A 24,021-nucleotide genomic window follows, 5' to 3' on the forward strand; every position below is an offset into this window, starting at 1 on the left:
ACCCATCAAATATATCCCTCGCCCATTAAAAACAACTTTTAACCACAGGCTTGGGCACCTTCTTGTGTATCCATTAAATGCCTCCAAAGTCTGATGACCACATTTTACTTTGCACACCCTCTAAGAGCTAGCCATTACCCGTCTTTATAAGTAGATAAAAAGATATCAGGTACCATGTGAAACCTTTTACTTGCTGATACCAAGCCATTATGTATTTCCTGAGAATTAAAAATAGGTCTTGGGACTTCCTGCTACAGCATGGTGGCATAAGCCCACTACAGTGCATCCCTCCCACTGGTTACAGTTAAAATTTCAGGAAATATACACATACACACACACAAAAAAAAACTATATGCGAAATCTAGAAGGTAAACAAAAGAGACAGATCAAAACTTAGAGAAGTAACTCATATGAGGATGAGTTTTCTATTTTTTTTTTTTTTTTTGTATTTTCTTATGTACATGTGCAACTTTACCCTGAGAGTGAGTCCCAGTTGCAGAGAAGCAAGATAGTACTGGCAGGTTGTACAGCAAAAACTCCAGTGGAATGTGTCTTTTGGTTTCTTGACTGCTGGTTCCATGGGTGTTGATTGTGGATCCAAGTAAAATGAAATCCTTGACAACTTCAGTCTTTTCTCCGTTTATCATGATGTGGCTTATTGGTCCAGTTGTGAGGATTTTTATTTTCTTTATGTTGAGGTACAATCCATACTGAAGGCTGTGGTCTTTGACAACAAGAAATAAGAACTGTGAAGCAGACTAATGGAAATTTAAGAACTAAAAAACTATCTAAACCAAAAATTTAAGAAAACTCACTGCCTGGGCTCAAGAAGAATGGAGATGACGGAAGAAGGCAGTGAATTTGAAGATTGAAAAATCGAACTCATTGCCACAGAGTTGATTCCATCTCATGGCAACCCCACGTGTGTCTGAATAGAATTGTGCTCTAGAGACTTTTCAATGGCTGATTTTTCAGAAGCAGATTGCCAGACCTTTCTTCTGAGGCACCAATGGGTGGGTTCAAATTGTCAATCTTTTGGTAGTAGCTGATTGCTGAACAGTTTGCAGTACTTAGGGATTGAATTTGAAGATAGACCAGTAGAAATTATCCACTGTAGTGAACACGAACACGGGAAAAAAAATTGAAATAAAAATAAATAGAATCTCAGAGATGTGTGGGAAAATATCCAAAGATATATTATCTATGCCTTTTGACTCCCAGAAATACAGAAGAAAGAGACTAGGGAAGAAAAATATTTGAAGAAATAGTAACCCCAAACGTCTAAAATTAAGTGGTAGATATACATTTACAGATTCAAGAAGCTCAGTGAATAGCAAAAAGGAAAAACTCAAAGAAAACCATACCTTTACACACTTTTTAATGAGAAAAAAAAAATTGTGAAATAGCTAGAGAAAAATGACACATGACATCAGGGAACAATGAAACCACAGCAAATGGAAGTTAGAAGATTGTGGAACAACATCTTTATCTTTAAATTGGCGAACAAAAAATATTTCTTTCAACTTAGTATTCTATAGCCTGAGAAAATACCCTACAGCTATAAAAAACAACTAAAAACATATTCCAATGAAGGAAAGCAAAAAGAATTTGCCACAAGCAGCCCCTCTTTACAAAAAATGCTAAAGTTTTTGTCTCTTCTTTTTCTGGTTTCTTAAGATAGAAGCTGAGGCCATTGATTTGGGGTGTTATATCTTTTCTAATATAGGATTTAGTGTTATAATTTTTCCGCTGAGCACTGCTTTAATTGAATCCCACACATTTTGATATGTTTGTGTCTTAGTTTCCTAGGGCTGCCACAATGATATACTATAAACTAGGTGGCTGAAAACAAGAGAAATTTATTCTTACAGTTCTGGAGACTAGCAGTTTGACATCAGGGTGTCAGCAGTATTGATTTCTTACCAAGGACTCAGAGAGAATCTGTTCCATGCCTCTCTCCTAGCTTCTGGTGATGGCCAGCAATCCTTGGCTTGTAGATGCATCTTCACATGACTGTCAGCTCTCTGTCTCTGTGTATCTTCTCTTTTATAAGAACGTTTGACATAGAGGACTAGGACCCACCATACTCCAGTGTCCCTTTGCTGTCAAGTCAATTCTGACTCATAGTGACCCTACAGGGCAGAGTAGAACTGCCCCACATTTTCCAAGGAGCACCCAGTGGATTCGAACTTTTGACCTCTTCATTAGCAGCCATAGCTTTTAACCGCTTCTCCACCAGGGTTTCCATACTGCAGAGTAGCCTCAAGTAAACTTATCTGACAACATCTTCAAAGATCCTCTTTCTAAACAGGTTTACATTCACAGGTACACAGACAGGTTAGGATTTCAACATATCTTTCTTTAAAAAAGGGACATAACTCAATCCATAATGTTGTGTTTTCATTTTCATTCAGTTTAAGCTTATTCTAATGTCCCTTTTGATTTCTTCTTTGAACTATGAATTATTTAGAAGTATGTCATTTCATTTCTAACTATTCGGAGATCTGCCAGGGATATGTCTGTTATTAATTTCTAACTTTGTTGTAAGAGAACATACTTTATATGACTTGAATCCTTTTAAATGCATTAAGACTTGTTTTATGGTTCATAACATGGTACATCTTGATAGCTCTTCCATGTACAATAGAAAAGAATATGTATTCTGCTATTGGTGGTGGAGTATTCTCTAAGTTTCAGTTAGGTTAACACTGTTCATGTCTTCTATAGCCTCACCGAATTTCTATATACTAGTTCTTTTAAGGAAACCCTGGTGGCGCAATGGCTAAGTTATGGCTGCTAACCAAAAGGTCGGTAGTTCTATCAAGTATTAAGAGAAAAAAAAATTAGAGAGGTGTTAAAATCTCCAACTATAATTGTGGATTTGCATAATTTTGGATAAAAATTTAAGATTGTTTTGCCCTTTTGATGATTGATCCCTTTATCATTATGAAATGGCCCTGGTAATGTTCTTTGCTCTCGAGTCTACTTTGTCAGATATTTTATAAATGCTCCAGCTTTCTTTTGATTATTGTTAATAGTATATATCTTTTCCACCCTTTTACCTGCAGCCTATTTTTATCTTTATATTTAAAATGTTTTGCACATGTGTGCATCATCTTACTCTTTGTTTTCTGTTTGTTCCATCCATTTGTTGTTAGCTTTTTCCTTTCTCTGCCTTCTTTTGACTATTTGATTAATTTTTTGGATTTCATTTAATCTCTTTTTGTGAGAAGGGTGAATTTATTGGCTATAACTCTTGTTTTGTTTGTGGTTAATTTAGGGTTAATACTATATATCTTTAACTTTCATTCTACCTTCAGTAACTATTGTACCACTTCATAAATAGTATAAGAAGTTTGCATCAGTATATTTCTATTTTTCCTTTTGAAATCTGTGCTAGTGTTGTGATATGTTTTACTTCTACAAGTGTTATAAACCCACAATACATTATTGTGGCTTTCCTTTATATAGTCTATTGTTTTTAAATGCTTTTTAAAGCCTTTTACACATTCACCATTTTTGGTGTTCTTCCTTCCTTTGAGTCAATCCAGATTTCTCTCTGGTATCATTTCCTTCTACCAGAAGATGTACTTAATCATTTCTTGTACTGCAAGTCTGCTGGTGATTAATTTTTTCAGCTTTTGTGTGTCTGAAAATGTCATTGTTTTGCCTTTGTTTTTAAATGGTATTTCTGCTGATGAGAACCTTTTGGTCGGTCAGTGTTTTATCTTTCAGTACTTTAAAGATGTCTATCTCTTGACTTCTGGCTTACACTAGTTTTGACAAGATTTCTTGTTTTTTTTCCTCTATGTAAAAGATGTCTTTTTTCTTCTGACCACTCTAAGATTTTCTTTTTATCAACGGTTTTAACTGATTTTATTTCTGATATGCCCTGTTGTAATTTTGGGGGGTTTCTTTGTTTTTTCCTTTTTTTCACATTTTTTCTCATTGGGGTTTAGTCTTTTTGGATCTGTGGTTTATATTTTTCATCAAATTTAGAAAAAAACGAATATTATTTCTTCAAATGTTTTTCTGCCCCCACCTTTTTCAAAGATTAAAATTAGACATATTTTAGGCTGCTTGAAACTGTCCCCAAATTCACTGATAATCTGATCATTTTAATACCCTTTGCCATAATTTCAGGTTCGATAAGGTTCACATCTATAGTATTTGTTCTGTTGTTAATCCCATTCAGTGTATTTTTCATCTCAGGCATTGCAGTTTTCATTTTTAGCAGCTTAGTTTGGATCTTTCCTATATCTCCTATAAATCTACTTAACATGCCCAATCTTTCCTCCACCTTTATGATCATTTGGACTATAGGTATATTAACTGATATAATGTCCTTGTCTAGTAATTCCATCATCTACATACTTTCAGAGTGTATTTATATTTATTAATTTTCCCCTTATTATATTCTCCTGTTTCTTCACATACTTCGTAATTTCCTATTGAGTGACAGATGTTGTGAATTTTACTTTATTGGTGGCTAGATATTTTTGTTTTCCTGTAGATATTCTTGAGCTTTGTTATGGAAAACAGTGAGTTACCTGGAAACAATTTGATCCTTTTGGATCTTGCTTTTAAGCTTTGTTAGATAGGACCAAAGTAGCCCTTACTTAATCTCTGCCTAATGTTGCCCCACTAGTTAGGAAAAACCCTCCGAGTAGCAGTCCCCGTGTCCTGTGAATTACAAGGCTTTCCATCCTGTCTGGTAACCCAGTGAAAAACCCAGTGCCATCTAGTCTAGTAGGAGCTAGAAATATTCCTGGCCCTCTGTGATCCTCAGGGATTGTTCCCTCTGACCTTTTCAGGTCATTCTTTCCCTGACCTCAAGTGGTTTTCTCACATGCATGCACTTATCAATACTCAGTTGAAGGCTCAATGTGGACCCTCTGCTGATATCTGGACCTCTCTGTCTCTCTCTTTCTCTGCAGCTCTTCCTTCTGCCTTGCAAAGTCTAACCATCTTAAAAACCATCTTAGTAACCCCAAATTTCCAACTCTGGCTCCTCATCTCAGACAGACAACTGGTCTTCACCTGAGCTCCCTTTCCCTGCCTTGTAACAGGAAAACTTTCCCCAGACAGTAAGCTGGGGCAATCATAAGGCACAACTCCTTTACCCCGACCACCACCACCAAGAGCTACCCTCCGTTGTTCTCTGATGTCCAACCTCTGAAAAATGTTTGTTTCATATATTTTGTCTGGTTTTTAAATTGTTTCAAGTGGGAAGGTAAATCCAGGCACTATTACTCCATCATCTTGGAAGCTGAAATCACTACCCTTGCTTCTGACTGTACCCACTTAACAACACTGGGTCCAACACAGTTGATATCAAGTTTATATAGCAGATATCCAATAATAATGTAGCTTTAAATACTTATTTTTCTCTTATGTAAAATATCAAAGTGAATATTCCATACTGGCAGCTAGTCTGTTCCATGTGCCTAGTGGATTCCAACTGCCGACCTTTTGGTTAGCAGCCATAGCTCTTAACCACTATGCCACCAGGGTTTCCTGTGCTCATTCGGATACGCATTTTCTTTTCAAAAATGTTTCTATGATCCTTTAAGCTGCAGCAGGTGTTAGCAAACCTTTTATGTAAGGGAACAAATAATAAATATTATAGGCTGTGAGGGTCATATGAACTCTGTCACAATTCTGTGGTCATAGCTAACAATATAATGTATAGACATCTATAACCCTAGGTTTTCCCCTGTGCTATTCCCAAGCCAGGTTTTTCAGATTTTAGATATCCAGGGTCAGTTTTTCAGGCCCAAAGAATTTGGCATTTGATCTATTGTTTTTAACCTTGTTAGATATAGTTCATCATTCCAGACCCTAATGACTCAATTCAATCCTGATTATATAAACTAGCATGTTCTCCATAACACTAAGAGTCTTGGCATCTACCCATCTGTCTGATAGCTATGCATTTATATCTTTATTTAAATTATGGAAAAAAGTGTTTAGTAGTACAGGTCAAGGCAAGTATTTGTGGTCTATACCAAAACCATACCAAACCTGTTGCCATGGTCTGCATCACCTCTAAATTACTTGTCCATGTTTTTTGCAACCCATCTTCTTCCAATACTAGATAGCATAACAATATCATGATTTGAATCTTTTAACATTTCATTTGTTCTTCACAACTGCTCAATAGTCGCTATAAGAATGTAGCCCGTATCTCTTCTTTATGCATTTTTCTCAGAACCAGAGGATAGAAGCTGAGGGTCAGGAGAATCAAATCATTTAGAGCAGCTCAGTGCAATTGTAAAAAGAATCTCATTACCTGTTAACTTATAAACAACTCATCAGCATTTGTTACTGGGTAGATTCTGAAAAATAAAATGAGTTGTGAAGCCTTACCTCTTGCATGTTATTAAGATTGAGGAATGGAGAAACTTGCCAAACTTCGCAAGACAAGTCAGTGACAAAACTTGGAGCTGTAATTAGAATTCTGGATTTTTAGAAGCAATTTAATTCATGTGTATTGAGTCAGGCACAGATAAAGAATTCTATCTACTAGGCTGTGACGTCTGTCTCATTGTTAACTGAATTAAATCAAGGATTAAAAGTTTTTAAATATATGTATGGCAAGATGATCATACAAATGACCTTGTTATTTCTTTGAAGTCAAAAGCCATTTCAATTGCTTTTGTATGTCCTATCACAGACCATACTGTGCTGGACACATGGTTGTTAGGTTTTTGAGGTGATTTTTTAAATAATTATTATAAATCACTTATTGATGGAAAGAGTCCTATTAAAGGCTTAAATTGGTGTGAAATGAAGCAGGAGACCATCTTAATTTAATTTATTAGGACCTGAAATCATTCCATTAAACATTAACCAACAAACACAAGTTGGAAAGATTGTTCTACCATTTCTTTAATTGAATCCCACAACAAACCATATAACAAATACTTTTATTGTACTTCTGGAACCAGACACTCTCTTTTTGAAAAGACTCTCTTTTCCTTCTGGCTAGCTTGAGTTTTAGAATTACAATTTGGCTGGCACATAGATGAGGGAAATTTTTTTTTTTATGTTGGCTTTGTTTCTGGCATAAACCTCAGGCTTTGATCGTCCTGTCATATTTTAATCATCCTCAGTTTATTTCTACTAAAGTCATATTATCCTATGATTGGAAACATTTAAATAAAAAACTTGATGGAAAATTCTGATAAATTATTCATCCAAAAAATAATAACCCATTAAATACAATTAAGCTTTGGATTAATCTTCAGAAGTTTCCAAAGAGTCTGATATTTTTAAACCCTATATGTATCTTCATCACATTCCTGAGAAGACTTGTCTAGAAGTGTCCTTAATTTGAATCTAACAGTTTACTTTGCCTTTCTTTGTAGATCGTCAATATAGTGTAGTAGTTAAAAGCATATATTTTATAGAAAAAATAGACCTTGTTTCCTCTTTGGTGAGATAAGGGCAATAATACTAGCTCAAGGATTGTTTTAGGAGAGAGTTTTAAATATGGTAGGTACTCATTATAGGTAACTATTGTTATTACTAAGAAGCCCTGGTGGCACAATGGTTAAGCAGTTTTACTCTATCCTATAGTCTCCATGAGTCAACATTATTATGATTATGTATGAAAAATAAATATATTCTTCATATATGAGTATGAAAATACTGAAGGACTGTTGGCACATCCTACAATGTGAGATGGTTTCATTTACTTTATAAATGGTTTTATATTGTGCTTTGTTTCTATATCAACATGCTACTGCTTGCCACCAGACATGTACACTGTGCTTTTTTTTTTTTTGCCTTCTTTTTTCCAACTTTGATAAATTTGTCATGTTTTTAAGACACTTTCATTCCATGGCCATAGCAACAATAGTGCATTCGAAACTGAAATGCTGTGTGCAATCTGGGGCAAAAAGTAAAGCTGAAGATTGTTCTATTTAATTATTCACATATCTAAAACAATTAAGAAGTCAACATTGTCAGCAAAAAAATTGCTAATATATACATACATTTTTAGTTTTACATGTCAAAATGATAACCAGGCTAAGAATCTCCTGTATTTTACTCTTCAGTTGAGAAAGAAGTTGTCTCTCCATCAGGAAAGGCTAAAAATATCCTAAAGGCTTCATTTCCAATCTTTTCAACTAGAAGCACCCTTTTTTTTCACTTAAAAGAAATGATTCCTCAAGTGTCATTAATGTCTTTTTAATATCTGGTAAATTTAAGAAATACAAAGTAACTTTTTTAAATGACTATGACTGCAGCAGCTTTTTGAAACAATAAAATTGTATTAGCAAGAACACCTAGAGATATTTGAAAAACAGTAGCAAATATGTATGAGACATATTTATTTCCTCCGTAAAGAATGCTTGGTGCTACTATATGGATCCAGCTCCCTTCCTCCACCCAGAGGTCCCCATAAGGCATCTCTGTAGTTAAATTGTGAATAAACCAGTTACTGTCAAGTTGCTTCCAACCGGTGGCCACCCCATATGTGTCAGAGTAGAACTGTGCTCTATCAAGTTTTCAACGACTGGTTTTTCGGGAGTAGATCACCAGGCTTTCCTCTGATGTTCCTCTAGGGAAACTTGAACCTCCAACCTTTCAGTTACCAGGAGAGCATGTTAACCATCTGCACTACCTGGGGACAAATTGTGAATATTTTAGTCAATATCACCAGATCGAAGGAATGTGCCTATTTCTTTTTGTTTCTTCCATGGACTCCACAAAAGAAAGGCATGGTGGGGGAAACTTGGAGGGCAATGAGAGGGCTCATAACAAGGCTGCATAAAATATGATGTTAGTTCAGTCTTCCATCTATAAGGCCCCCCAAGAAATGGTCAGGTACCATTAGCACCTAAAATATTTAACTAATCTATCATGCTTCTTAGCAAGGAGGTTTTTCAAGGAGTAAAATGGGAGAAATCCAGAGAGGTGGGGAGGAATATCACAGAGGAGTAAACAAGGCCTCAGGAGTGGGAGACAGCAATTAGAGATCAAGCCTCCAGGTAGAAGAGTGGAGGGCGGTGCCTGAGGATTCATCCTGAGACTGTGTACAAAATAATTACGTTACAAACCCTGTCTAGTTCTAGTTGGAGGTGTGAAGGCGTAACGGGAGATAGTATACATCTAATGGACTAATATGATCTGAGAGCAGAGATAAAGTGTCATCTTTATGTGTGATGCATTGAGATACTGGACATAACAAGAACATCTTGACACAAACACGCCTGATCAGCCACAAAATCCAGATGATTTGCAAGAAAAGGTCAGATCTAGCTGAGAGAGATACCTTCAAATAGCTGTTCAGTGTAAACACCAAGGACAGGCCTTGGAAACAGAACCCAGGATACATCCATTTTACCCTACAGTGGACCTTTTATTGTTTGGGTTACAGTAAGAAATGATGCAATAAATTAAGAGAAACAAATGAAAGCTTAGGAAGTTAGGAAGATCTCTAGTTTTTATAATAAATTATAAATTGAGAAAATCATGCATTCAACAAACAGTAATGGAGTACTTTGAAAGAGCCAGACACTGTGAAGATGTCAATCAGCTGTGAAAGAAAGGAACGCTATGAGAGGAAGTCATGGCTATGAAAGGAAATAAAGAATAAGGTAAAGGGAAACTCAGTTTCAAGTTAGGGTTTTAAAATTTTCATTAGATATTCAGAAACATATTGACCGCTTTCGGAAGAAGGAATGGTGGAGGCATGAGGGGGGTAGTAAATAATCAATGAAGCAAAGCCCAAAGGGGATGCGAGAAGAGGGTTGGTACAAGACATGGATCTTCCTTTAAAAGAATGTTCAGTGCCATAAGGAAGATAACATGCGTATAACTATAAAACATAGAAAATGGTAAATATTTTAACAATAATGTAGAATGTATCGAATTAAAAGTTTGTAAGAGCAACAAAAATATAGTTTAGTTGACTTCACATTATCTTCTGAGCATAGTAAAAAAAATTAGCCAGAATTCTGGAAGAAACTCATTGTGTGCTGTCAAGTTGATCCTGACTCTTATGTCAGAGTAGAACTGCCCCATAGGGTTTTCTAAGCTATAGTCTTTATGGTGGGTTCAAAACAGTGGCCTTTTGGTTAGCCGCCAAGTGCTTAACTGTTGTACCACCAGGCCTCCTTAGAAAGTAGTGGTACTGCTTTATTTCAATCCACAGTGAATAAGGAAGTTCTCCGGATGACACAAGAAAACTTCTCACCGTTTGGATTGAGGGTCAGACTAAGAGCCCTGTATCCTCAAGCCTTATGATTCTGTGGGTCAAAGTGTTAAGTCTTTATGAAGGTCTGAAGTGCCACCAGAGTCAAAATCTCAGGGTGAGACATTAAGACAAGTAGGGGTTATTTAAGTATTTTAAAGCAAAATTTAATTTGCATAAACATAAAGGTAAAAGGTGAAATGAGAAGTATTGATGAGGAGACAGCTAGTGATTTCTTTAATAAATTACCTGAGATCTTTAAAAAGCAGGATATTGTATCAGTAAAAAATAAAAAAAATTTAATGTTGATAAGACGGCTGCTGTGAAGAAAAAAAAAAAAAAAGGTTCCCTTAAAGACTTGAGAAATCTATGTCTGCATTTAAAGCTGCTAAGGACAGACTGAATCTGCCACTCAATTCTGAAACATCCCTGCCTGAGATTGCAACTTGTGCTGGTTCATCATTCTAAAAACCCCACAATACTCAAGGACCATGTCAAGGACAATAACTTGGAAATAGAAGCCCAGACCCTCAGTTGTTACATACTTGTGAATGCCGGTTTACAAAGGATTTTTCTCCTTCTAGAATTTAAATTTATTCTTCAGGCACTGGAGAATCTTCAAATGTTCTGACAAAGGAAGTGACATGATTAAAGTAGCTTTACAGTGAGGTTAAATCCTGCAGTGACATACAGAATGAGTGAAGAAACAAAGTGTGAAAACTATAGGCATAAAAAGTAATTAAAATCTTGTTATAGTTAAGTCCAAAAATAAAGATCTGTAGTGGCAGATGAACTGGGGCAAAAAGGGCGAGATTGATCTTGGTAAACACTGGATTTGAAAACCAATGATGAATGAAGTGCCTAGGGAATGAAGTAGTATCACTTAACAGAATTTTAAGTACTTGGAAAAATCTGTTTTGGAGAGGAGTGCAAGGATAAAAGATAGATTTTGGTTGGAGTTTATTGAGTGTAAGGGTGCCAAGAAGACATCCAGGTCGAGAAATCTACAGGCAACTAGGCAGGGATCCTAGGGATGAACTAGGGATCCTTATTTAGGAATCGTCTATATCAGTGGTTCTCACCTAGGGCCGATTTTATCTCACTGGTGGCATTCAGTAATGTCGGGAGGCATTTTTGGTTTTCACAACTGGGGGATGGTACTATCCGTCAATATATACAACAGCCCCCTGCAACAAAGAATTTCTGATCCCACAATGTCAGTAGTCCCGAGGTTGAAAACCCTACTCTACGTAAAAGTCATAATACGCTTGTCCAACTGGTGCAATTAGTTTATCCATCTTCAGTTTATAGGAACTAAAAATAGTACCTAACATTCATTGAGCCTTATTCTGTTTCAGGCATGACTTCACATTACATGGTTTACTTTATTTAATCTTTAAAATCCTGTGATATAGCTGTTATCTTTATCTTCATTTAACAGATAAGCAAACTGATCCACTGAGAAGTTTAAGATACCTGCCTAAAGCCACATGGCTGGCAAAGTCAGGGGCCCAGATTTGTAGTCAGGCAGTCTGCTTCCAGAACCATGATGCTAACTACTAAATTGGAGTATACATTGGCCACAGGGATGGGTATCCTTAAGCCCCCATGGCAGACAAGAGAGAGCATTATCTGGAGATAAAATCACTTTTACCCCCTTCATTCTTTCCACAAAAAAGAGAAGAAAAATCTACCCTCTAACTATTAATAACTTACTTCTGTGTCACTGAAGATTCTATTCTGTCATTTCAAAGCTCCTCCACAGGGTGCGATTTCTAGGGAGGGACACATACTTGAGCTCCCTTGAAAGCAGCAGTTCCCAATCTTGATGTTTTGATGTAGAGGCATGTCCAGATATATTTCACCTAATTTGCTATTGACAATAAACAGCCAAAACTTTCCAATGATATAATTTTTATTGTGCAGAATGAGTGAACTGAGCCAAAGTTAGTCTGATAATGATGTATCTTGTATTTTCTTGCTTTCCAATATGCATTTTACTGTACAAAATAAAGAGTTAAAGCTGTGGGTGGGGGTGGCATTGGGCATTCTCATGTGACTATCACTGTGTTTCAGAGCATTAAAAATATATTTGCTGAAAATTAACAGATTTAGTATGGTCAATAACATAAACACTTAATTCCTCAACTTTGACTTCTAAGTTATCCACTTTAAATATAAATTGTACAAACATTTCTCATTTGATCAGCCTAGATATCCAGGGTTTTAGAATCATTTACTCTCCATTTGGTCAAGATCACAAAGATAGAATCCTATTTACCACATTTCTAATCCATTTATTTTCAAGTATGATGGGCTTTAAACTCTTTGAAAGAGTGGACTTCATTCTTCAAATGATATATTAAGAAATAAAAATATCTACAATAGATTTGAAGGAAACATGGAAAAGAGGAATAAAGAACATAGCTCTGAAGTGGGAGTGGAGAAAGCGAGATGGGGTTATGGGAACTCCAGAGACCCACCCATTTGGCTCTGCTGTTCAGGCTGCCCCTTCGGTAACTTCTGGGGCTCCACAGAACACAATTTAAAAAGGGTTATGCAATATATTTTAGGGAAATTTAGTCAATAAAATTATTGTAACCACTTAAAAATCCTGTAAGTGTATATTAAAGTTGTAGGTCCAATTGGTATTTTAATTAAATTCTGCTTTAAATGTGAGATTATACAATCATATATACATATTCATTAAATGCTACATCTCATTTATATAACGTATATATTAAACTTGATCCCCCCACACACACTGGTATATAGTATCTTGAGGCACTTAATTTCTGTCTCTGCCAGTGGCTAACATTCAGTTCTTGACCATTTCTGTCAAAAATACAAATTTGGTTTTTACCGTAAAAAATAATTAGAGCAAATTATATTTAATGGGCTTTTAAGTATAATTCTTTGACACAGCACTTAATTTAAGATGGGCAATTTTACTCTTTTAAACTGAGTTAGAATTATTTTTGAGCAATGAAATATTTCTTTGATCTCTTATTTTCCAATAAACAGAGCAACTGTAATAAATCCTGATCCTGTCTTTGGTCTAGATATTTAGTAGCTTTGTATGTGTTTTCTTTGATAGCAACATGCATTAATATTTATAACCATTTTCCTTTGCAGCATCTCCCAGATGGCTCTGTGCCCAGTGCACATGTTGAATTTTATCTTTTACCATATCCCAGTGAAGTTCGTAGGAGGAAAACAAAATCTGTTCCAAAATGCACCGACCCCACTTACAATGAAATTGTAAGTATGACTCATCTCTTTCTTGTCCAGTCATTTTATATTTTTCTTACCAATTTTCAGCATTACAACCAAATATAGAGAATTTGCAGTAATTGGCAGCATTACTGCATACAGGAAAGACATTTCCAAAATAGTCACTGTGTGCTGGTTGCTGTTCTAGATGCTGCAGGAACTGGAAATTACAGCTACTGCTCTCAAGGTGTTTATGAACCAATTTGCAAACTGTGGCTAACCTCCAGCAAGCGCCCAAGTCTAAATGGCATCTGTTTGGCATACTAACTGTATCCCTGACTTCATCTTATTTTCTCTAACCTTATTTTCCTTTACTTGATTTTCTTTACCCATGGGTATAACAGTAAAAATACAGTATATCTCATTAAATCCCTTTTGAAAAAAAAAAAACACACAAAAAAGAACAAATTAAAAATTCAAATTGAGTTAGTTAATTTATATGGCTCTCTAATTTATTTATATTATACAGTTTGAACATCCAAGCCCCTGTTTCTTTCTAAGGCAAACTTCTGCATTTATTCTCTTGATTCCATCCTTTCCCATTTCCTCTGTACCTTGTTCAGTCAATTATTTACTCACTTTTTCCTCACTGGATCCTTAACTTAAAATTCATCTAAAAAAAAATAAAATCCCTCAGCTCACCCTGGCCTGTTTTTTTTTGTTGTTGTTAGGTGCTATCGAGTTGGTTTTGACTCATACTGACACTATGTACAACAGAACAAAAGAGCCTGGTCCTATGCCATCCTCACAATCATTGCTTGTTTGAGCCCACAGTTGCAGCCACTGTGTCAATCCAGCCATTGAGGATCTTCTTCTTTTTCACTGACCCTCTACTTTACCAAGAATGATATCCTTCTCCAGGAACTGGTCCCTCCTGGTAATGTCCAAAGTACACCAGATGAAGTCTTGCCATTCTTTTTTCTAAGGAGCATTCTGGCTGTACTTCTTCCAAGACATATTTCTAAGTTCTTCTGGAAGTCCGTGATACATTCAACATTCCTCGCAAACACTGTAATTCAAAAGCATCAATTCTCAGTTTTTCTTATTCATCCTCTGGCACCCACCCTTCCCCAAATGCATCCAGTTTTTCTTTACCTCCTTATCACCTCCAAATTTTTGCAAAATTATCCTTGGAAACTCTATGGGGGCAGTTCTACTCTGTCCCATTAGGGTCGCTTTGAGTCAGAATCGACTCAAAGGCAACAGATTTATGGAAACCCTGGTGACGTAGTGGTTAAGTGCTACACCTGCTAACCAAAAGGTTGGCATTTCAAATCCACCAGGAGCTTCTTAGAAACCCTATGGGGCAGTTCTACTCTGTCCGATAGGGTTGGTGTGAGTCAGAATTGACTCAACGGCAATGAGTTTGGCTTTTTTTTTTTCTTTTCTTGCTTTCACTTCGTCACTTCCTTTTCACCCTTTAATCCTTTGCCATCAGGTTTCTGACCTTTATTGATACTGCTTTATCCAAGTGGCATCAATAAACTCCTAACTGCCAAATCTAACGATTCTTCAGACTCTCCTTTCCAGACAGCTGTGGAGAGTTCAGCACTATCGACCACGTGCCCTTTCTTAAAACTTCTTTTTTGCTTTCTCATTTCTGCCTTTTCTTGGTACTCTTTTATCTTCCTAACCAGTCTCTCATTTTCCTTACTAACGCTCTTTCTCTTAAAATATTGTTCACTGACGTTTTGTGATCCACCTTCATTTCCTCTTAAGGTATGCTCTCTCAGAATTATCTTAGGTATTCACAAATTTTCACCTATATGTAGGTTGCATCTGAATTTATTCCTCAAGCCCTAGCTTCTCTCACAAGCTCCTGATCTGCATTTCTGCCTGATTACTGGAGAGTTCCAAATGAATGTCTCCTAGGCACTTTTAAGCCAGGTTTTCCCCCACTCTTTGCCATCTCAAAAGATACCTTTGAATGACACCTTCCTCTCCACTCACAACAAAGAGGAGGAAAGAGAGAAGCTCTGAAGGGAAGTGGAGGTGGGGTTATTCCAGAGACCCAGTCATTTGGCTCCATTGTTCAGGCAGCCACTTAGATAAATTTTGGGACTCCAAAGAACAAGGGTTGTGCAATATATTTTAGGGTAATTTAGTTAATAAAAATATTGTAACCATTTGAAAATCCTAACTATATGAATATATTGGACCTATGTTAATATACTTAGAAGATGTATGTATATAGAGAGAAAGCGCAAGAAAGAGACTATAGATAGAGACTTGATATAGAGACTATATACGAACTAGAGAGAGAGATTTCTCTAATTTAGTAAAGAAAAACATTTTATTTTTCATAATATCAACAGCTAAAGATATATACCTCCCAAAACCCCTGGTTTCCTTAACAACTAGTATATTATTGTTTCCATACTTTTTGAAGTCAAGGCCCTCACCCTTAGTATCAAGAAACTTCTTACACTCTATGCTGTACTTCAACACTTGTAATCTAAGGAAACACATAATGACAAAAAAACCACAAACAATTCAGGAGAGTTTTAAATCAACTTGTTTTATTTATTTCAAGCTTATATGCATTATAAGAACTAGTAAATATGCATGTATGAATATTATTTGATAATACTTGGTGTGTACCTAAATTTACCAACGCCTTGCAATAATTTGAGGCCCCCACACATCCATGTCACATTAATTAGAAATCACTGAAGTATTTTCCCCATCAGTCTATACTTCTAGCATGAACTCACTTTGTATATACTGTAGGCACATTTATAATCATTTCAAATGTCACATATACATGAATAGCAAATTTCAATGTACACAAAATGAGCAGAAATTCAAATTAATGTATGAATAAGTGGTTATTCTAATAGTGTAGTGACCCAGAAAATAAGAGATCATCATATAAATAAGTTTACCAGGGAAATTGGTTGAATTTGTAAAGCCATAAGAAAAGGAAAAGTCACAACATTTTAATTTTCTGCTGTGTGTGTACCAATACAACAAAGATATTTTTTAAAAATGCAAAAGAAAGTAAGCAGTTTTACCTCTGCCCTTACTTCCTCTTGTCCTCTGCTCTGTGCCAAGTCCTCTCAATTATTTCTGTGCATCCTGAGAGGATATCTCCTATGTGCTTACAAAAAAGCCCAGTAAGTTATCACATGGCATTTACCATGTGTTTAACTTCTCACCTGCTTTCGCCTCCTCACTCAGTACTGCTACATCAGCTACTCATCACAGCTGGGATTTCTCAAACTGCCAAAGCCATGCAATGTTCTATGAAGTGGGAGAGAATGACCTCCCTCCCCTCTTTATATAAATTTCTTAGAGGAATACAAAGAGGATATTGCATTGTATCACCAATGGCTTACAACACTTTTCATGAAAATACAGCCTCTCCTCATTTATCAACAAATTAGGATCCAAAGATCAGGTCCTTATGCGAAATCAGCATTATGTGAAAATGGAGGATGACCACGTCAGATCACAAGATGGTGGATGACTACATCATTACATAATTACCAAATTACATCATTACATAACTGCCAAATCACATCATTACATAATGGCTGGACTACTGAGAATCATGGCCCAGCCAAGTTGACACATAACCTTAACCATCACAGCCAGCGTTACTCTCATCTCATACCTCAGCATTTGTTACTGCCAGACGTATGTCGTTAATGCACAAAATAGATAATCAATTTTGTACTATTGTCGTAAATGTGAAATGTTGAATAACGAGATAGTCAATAAGTGAGGAGGTGTAGTTCTTTCCTTCTTGATTTACAGCCCTCTCCCTCTAATAAAGAGATATGAGAGAAGCTGGCTCACAGGCATTTCCAAGTGACAGAGGCTCCAGCCTTCAGATACTAAGCTTTGAGACAAGGTCAAGCTTGTCTACTTAATGCTTTTCAGAGTGAGTCCTAACAGGCCTATCCAGCAGTTTCCCTAACAACCTTTATCATGTACAAATCCCAGTGATAAATATGACTGGGCTCGAGGCGGGGCTGAGATGGTCTAGGAATGCACCTGGAACTGCCTCGCAGTTTTTAAGTAGCAGAGCTGGGATTCTGCTCCAAAGCTATTGCTTTTCCCACTATACTACCTTTAGTATTTTGTTAAAAAAAAACATCATTTTTTTAATGATTCATTAGAAAAACAGAATTTCTATCTCATAATAGAATTATATTTTCATAGTCAGTATATTTTGTACATTGTATCCCTTTCTTAGATATTATCCTATTATAAAGAGTAAGGATAAATTAGAAAGGACAGAAAAGGATGGTCTATGTGTTCAGTGGTAGAATTCTAGCCTACCACGCAGGAGACCTGGGTTTAGTTCCCAGCCACCACCTGTCTGTGAAGGTCTGCATGTTGCTCTGATGCTGAACAGGTTTCAGTGGAGTTTCCAGACTAAGGCAGACCAGGAAGTAAGGATTGGCAGTCTACTTCCAAAATATCAACCAGTAAAAACCCTGTGGATTACAACAGTTTAATCCTGTTGTACATGGCGTTGCCATGAGTTGGGGGAATGTCAGCTAAAGACAGCAACAGTGTGTTTTACATACTTTCAAATACCTTGCCAGATATGCAGTAATTATCTAGCACAGTGCTAGGAGTATGTTACATTCAATAAGCAATAGCTATTTTTTATTGTTAACTGTGTCATCTCATTTAATATTCATAACATGATAAAAACTTGTATTTGTAAATGAAGAGATTTAGGCCCAGAGGCCAAACATTTTGCCCAGAGTCATGAAACTAGATTTCAAACCCAGAGCTGCCTGATTCCAAAGCCCATGTTTATCACACTAGATTATACTGTGAGTTATTGCTACCTCTAGGAGCACTGGTGGTACAGTGGTTAGGCACTCAGCTGCTAACAGAAGGGTTGGCGGTTCAAACCTACAATGCACTCCATGGGAGAAAGAGGTGGCGGTCTACTGCTGTAAAGATTACAGCTTTGGAAACCCTATGGGGCAGTTCTACTCTGTCCTATAGGGTCACTCTGAGTCGAAATCAACTGGACTCGACGGCATTGGGAAGCCATTCACAGAGTTCTTCTGGTCTCTCATCGTCCTGCCTCCTCAAAACTCCAGACATATTTCAGATTCCATTTATTGTTGTTCCCACTGCAATCATTAAAATACACTTTAGAATTATTTACTACACCCTTGTGTCAAATAACATACGGTGAGTGCCTAGTACATAAGTTTAATTGACATTCATTACTTTAAATAATGTTTTTCTATTTGGTGTAATGATTTTTCATAAATTCAGTATTTGTCAGAAGGTAATGAATACTTGGTTTATGCCTATGGTAAAAAATTATTATTACCATTAAAAACCTTGCCAACAAGTTGATTCTGACTCGTAGAGACCCTATAGTATTTATAAATTATATTTATATTGTAAAACTTGTTACTGTCAAGTCAATTCCAACTCATAGTGACCCTGTAGGATGGAGTAGAACTGCCCCATAGGGTTTCCAAGGCTGTACTCTTTACAGGAGCAGATTGCCAGGTCTTTTCTCCCTCCAAAAAATATTATAAAATGAAATTAAAAGAGCTGTCCATTTTTTATGCTGTTTATGTGGAAGCAGAGTACATATTACATATTAAATCAAAAAAGTCTCATGTACTTTTCTTGCATTGTCCACTAATTATTCATTGCACAGTAGGAAAATGGCTCCCTTGTTTAACAATGTCAGGGATGCATAAAGCAATTAAAATATATGTGTATTGTCTATGATGTGCAATGATTACACGTTCAGGAAACTTCAGGTACTTTTAGGGAAATAACTTTTGCATACTGGAGCACAGAAAAAAAATACCCGTGAAGTAATATAAACCTTGGAATTTCAAATGTTTGTATTTTAACCAGGAAGGCAATTAATTCCTAAAGTTATTTCTTGAGACATTCAGCATGCTAAATACCTGGGAGACTCAAATGTGTCTGGAAGTGCTTTCTGCATCCAACTGATGCAAAATACCAAGAAAACAACTGCTCCATTTTGTGTATTTAATGAATTTTTTCAGCTATAATTTATTAGTGTTTAATACGTACAGGACTTTGTAGTAAGGTTTATGTTCATTATCTCACTTACTCTTCCCAACAATGCTAAAAGGTAGGTTTTATTATCACCATTAGGCAAATGAGCAAACATTCAGCTGACAACAGATTAGTCTAGATATAAATTATTGATATTTTTATTACAAATTTAAATTTTCAGGACTTCTTTAGATGGTTCGTAGAGTTAAGTCAGACTTTGCAAAAGGCCTAATGCTTAGAGTTATCTCATTTTCCGCTTCATGTACAGTTACACTTTGGAGGTCCTTTTATCTGTTTTCTCTCTAAAATATATAAATTTATCTGCTGTAAGTGTTGCAGGAAGGAAAATGGAGGCTAGTTCAGACAATTCAGAATAGCCACTGCAAAGAGAAGGAAAGAGAGCTGACTCTAAAGTCCTGGAAAGATTCCCAGGCAGCATTGGGGCCCAGTTGTGGTGAAAGAATATGAGTTACAGTGGCAGGATTTTGAGATTTTTAAGGCATTCCTTAAAATTCCTTATTATCCCAGGAGAACACAACAGATGCGAAGGAATAATGTGATAACCAGTACTACAAACATAAAAGATAATCTGTCTGGAATGCGAGTGAAATTCTAGGAAAGGCAGCCAGGAACAGAGTAGACTGCAGTCATATACTATATTGCATCTAGTGTCCCTCGATTGAGTTATTATTTACCTGATTTTAACTCATTGTTCACAGCAGCTAACAGACTGATCTGGAACTGAATTTCACTGATACTTTAACAGGTACATAAATAGTGCCCTGGTGGTGCAGTGGTTAAGAGCTCAGCTGCTAATCAAAAGGTAAAGTTTAGAAGGAAACCCTGGTGGTGTAGTGGTTAAATGCTACGGCTGCTAACCAAAAGATCAGCAGTTCAAATCCACCAGCCGCTCTTTGGAAACCCTATGGGGCAGTTTTACTCTGTCCTGTAGGGTCGCTATGAGTCGGAATCGACTCAAGGGCACCTAACAACATGTTGTGCATAGGACCAAAAATCACATGCAGTACAATGTACTAAAAAGGACACTGATGAGGCCTCCAAATTGACTCAGGGGACTTCCAGTTCAAGTTGTTTACCCTGCTTCTTTTTTGCATATAAAGAAAGTTTCTACCTTGTAGCTTGACTGTTAAAAGCACGCAAGTTTATAGCAGCATGTCAAACTCCTTTTCTAAATATGTTCCAAAGAGGTTGCATAGCAACCATGTTGGGTTTTACACATGTAGCTGTGCCCTACTTTCATGATGGAGAACTAATTTCTTGATAGTACTACACTTTAAAGTTTCTGTACAACTATAGGTGCCTAGTGATAAAGCCTGTGACTTACTTCCTGAGTATTATAAAACACAGTTGAACAGCACTAGAACTATTTTTGAAAATAGTTACATGACTAGTAAGTGAAAAAGAGCAAGACACAAAATTGTATATACAGTGCAATTACAGCTCAGATGCTTAAAAAGTGATTATGTAGCGAAAACAAAAAGAATATCAAAATGTCAACTGTAATTATCTCCCAGTGGTAGAACTGCAGATTTTTTTTTCTTTCTTTTTTGTTATTTTTTTGTTTCATCCATATTTTCTATAATGAGCATGTATTTTCATAATTAAAAATTAAGCAATTACAAATAAACAAAAGAAACCACAGAGTAACTTCTTCACATGTAGACTGAAATATTGCTAAATATTTGTAAATGACACAAGGAGATCGTGGAAGATGGTTTGTATTTCCTCATCAGCCGTAAACACAGAAGGATCATGTTCAAGTTCCAATGTTGTGAAATACATTCAAGGGCAGTTCAAAGTTGAAAGGTGTCCTAGAGAGGAATTTGTAATCTTATTAAATTCGGGGTGAGCAATTCCTACTAGACTCAGAGTGAGCATTTAGCTTCTTGGAGAAATATTTTATCATTAACTTCCATTATGTTAGCAAAACTTTTAGCTTTTCACAATTAGAATAAAAAATGAAAGATTCTAACAAAATGAACCTATCTACTCCAGGATACAGTACTTTAGCAGCTAAATTATTATTATTATTAAAAGCAATATTCAAAATAAAGGCATATAAGATTTACATTTCATTACTCCCTCCCTTTTCAGGTGGTATACAATGAAGTCACAGAGCTCCAAGGACATGTGTTAATGCTTATTGTGAAGAGCAAAACCACATTTGTGGGAGCAATTAACATTCAACTCGGTAGTGTTCTGCTCAATGAAGAAAAATGGTATCCACTAGGAAACAGTATAATTTGACCAGCGCTATAAACATATGCATTATTCATTAGCTACTTGTAGTTTTTTCACTTCTAGGCCTCTCTATCACATGAACAAGACATTTTAGTGGGTTTTTAAGATAGTGTAGGGTACTAAGGATGCAAGAAAAAGGAATCAGAACTGGTCTTTTATAGTTTTTTATACTTTACCTGCATTTTCAGTGTTTTCTTAGGATCTTTTCTTAAATGGGGTGCCAATTAATTGTGTGATATTCAATATGTAGAACAGTAAAAGGACATTTAATTTTAATATATCTTTTAAATCAAACATATGTTGACTATTTTAATCGCCAAGTCTATAGTTAAAATCAATACTTTTAGTATATCTCCCAAGAAAGACAAAGAAGTAAATCTCATCAATTAATTCAAGACCTAAGTATATCTGCAATATATTTTTTAAGTTTAAAATAAATATACATACTTTTATATTCACTTATAATCCTACTTTTTTGAGGGGATTGGTAAACTACAAATTATCACTTTAATCCATGATCGCAAACTCTTCATTTCTCCCCTCTGAAAAAAACCTCTTATCATTGCACATTGAGTATTTTCCTTACTACTTCTGACCACATCTCCATACTCATCTTGACCTGAGTGAAACAATCCTACAGTTATCCACCTGCAAAGTAGATTCAACCCAAGACATTATGCCATGTATCCGTCAAGAGATTCAAATAGAGGATTAAAAAATAAATTTAAATCACTAAAATTTTTTTAAACCCTTCCTTTAATTCAATATTTTATGATGTATGAATTAAAAAAAAAAAAAGCTACCTTATATGCTAGTTCATCAAGATGACCATATAAACATGTAAAAATCTATACATTTATTCACTGAAAAATATTGGAGTACCTGCTATGGCTTGGTGTGGTCTCATTTGAAATACACGGAGATGCAACCCAAGCAGGACCTTATTGTTGCTGACCCATTATTCTATATTATCTCTAGTCTATTCACTCTTCATTTCTGCTAGACAATGATTATATACCCTTTTCTTTGCTGAAACCCCAGCATCTACTCACTCCCAGCTGATAACTTTATGCGTACTTCACTGAGAAACTACAATCAAAGAAGACCTCCACAGATTTTCACTCCTACCCACCTGACCAGATTCTGAGCCCACCACACTCTTCTTTCCCTACATATTACAAGAGAAGAATTTTTCATGCTTCTGTCCAAAATCAATTTCTCAGCTTTTATAATTGGTCCCATCCCTCTCACCTACTCAATACATTACTACTGGAATTCTCTTCTATTCAAAACATTGCATCTTTGCTGGCTGTTGGATTGGATAATTCTCTTCAGCTACAGCCATAATGTTATTTCTCTTATAGTAAAAAACTTCTCTTTACCCACTTTCCTGTCCAAATACTTACTCATTTCTCTGCTCCTCTTTGCAGCAAAACTCTGCACAGCAGTCTCTCTACTCTCTGCAGTTTCTCTCCTGACATTTACTCTCAAACCCAGTCCAGGAAGGCTTTTTCCCCCACCACTTGAACAAAACTCCTTTTGTCAAGGTCACCACTGACTTCCATGTAGCTAAATCCAAAGGTCAATTTTCAGCCCTCATCTGAAAGCAGTTTTTGACACAGTAATTCTATCTTCCTTGATGTACTTTCTCCGCTTGGCTTCCAGGACACCTCACCCTCTTGTGCTTTCTATCTGTAACATAGGTCCCTACTTGACTCTCTGATAAATATCCCAAGCTCAACATGTCCAAAACTGAACTCTTCATCTTTTCCCAAAAACCTGTTTCACATCCGTAGCCTCCCTGCCTCAGTGGATAGCAAAATATCAGCTGTTCAGTTGTTCAAAACAAAACCCTAAAAGTCATCCTTGATGTCTCTTTTTGTCTATTTCCTTCTCCCTCTATTCCTCTCTGTCTTCCCCTTTTTCTCTCTCAATCCGGTTTATCAGGAAACCTTGTTGGCTCTATCTTCAAAATACATCCCCAGTCCAAACACTTACCACTATCTCCCCTGGTGTCTCTCTGGTCCAAGGTACTATTATCATCTCTCTCCTGGATTACTACAATTGCCTGCTAAAAATGCCCCTTGTTTCTATGCTTGCCCAGCCTGCTTGCAGTCTATTGTCAACACACCAAGTGAAGTGATCCTTTTTAAATCTAAGTCTGATCATGTGATCCTTCAGCTCAAAATGCTGTAGAGACTTCTAATCTCAGAGTAAGAGCTCAACCCTCTAAAATGACCTCAAAGGCCCCATGTAATCTG

At 36.3% G+C, this 24,021-nt stretch overlaps 1 protein-coding gene across 4 annotated transcripts in view; it reads left to right on the forward strand.

Moving 5' to 3' along the window:
* The window catches only part of PIK3C2G (phosphatidylinositol-4-phosphate 3-kinase catalytic subunit type 2 gamma), a 432,221-nt gene extending 410,289 nt beyond the window's left edge, over positions 1-21,932 (forward strand). For all 4 annotated transcript variants that reach the window (XM_049882566.1, XM_049882569.1, XM_049882568.1 and 1 more), the window contains exons 32-33: positions 13,340-13,465; positions 21,614-21,932. In XM_049882566.1, coding sequence (XP_049738523.1) covers positions 13,340-13,465; positions 21,614-21,766 — 279 coding nt within the window. In that variant the 3' untranslated portion in view covers positions 21,767-21,932. The remainder of the gene's footprint in view (positions 1-13,339; positions 13,466-21,613) is intronic.
* The last annotated feature ends 2,089 nt before the right edge of the window (positions 21,933-24,021 follow it).

Source organism: Elephas maximus, chromosome 4, assembly GCF_024166365.1.
Source record: "Elephas maximus indicus isolate mEleMax1 chromosome 4, mEleMax1 primary haplotype, whole genome shotgun sequence".
Taxonomy (NCBI): Eukaryota; Metazoa; Chordata; class Mammalia; order Proboscidea; family Elephantidae; genus Elephas; species Elephas maximus.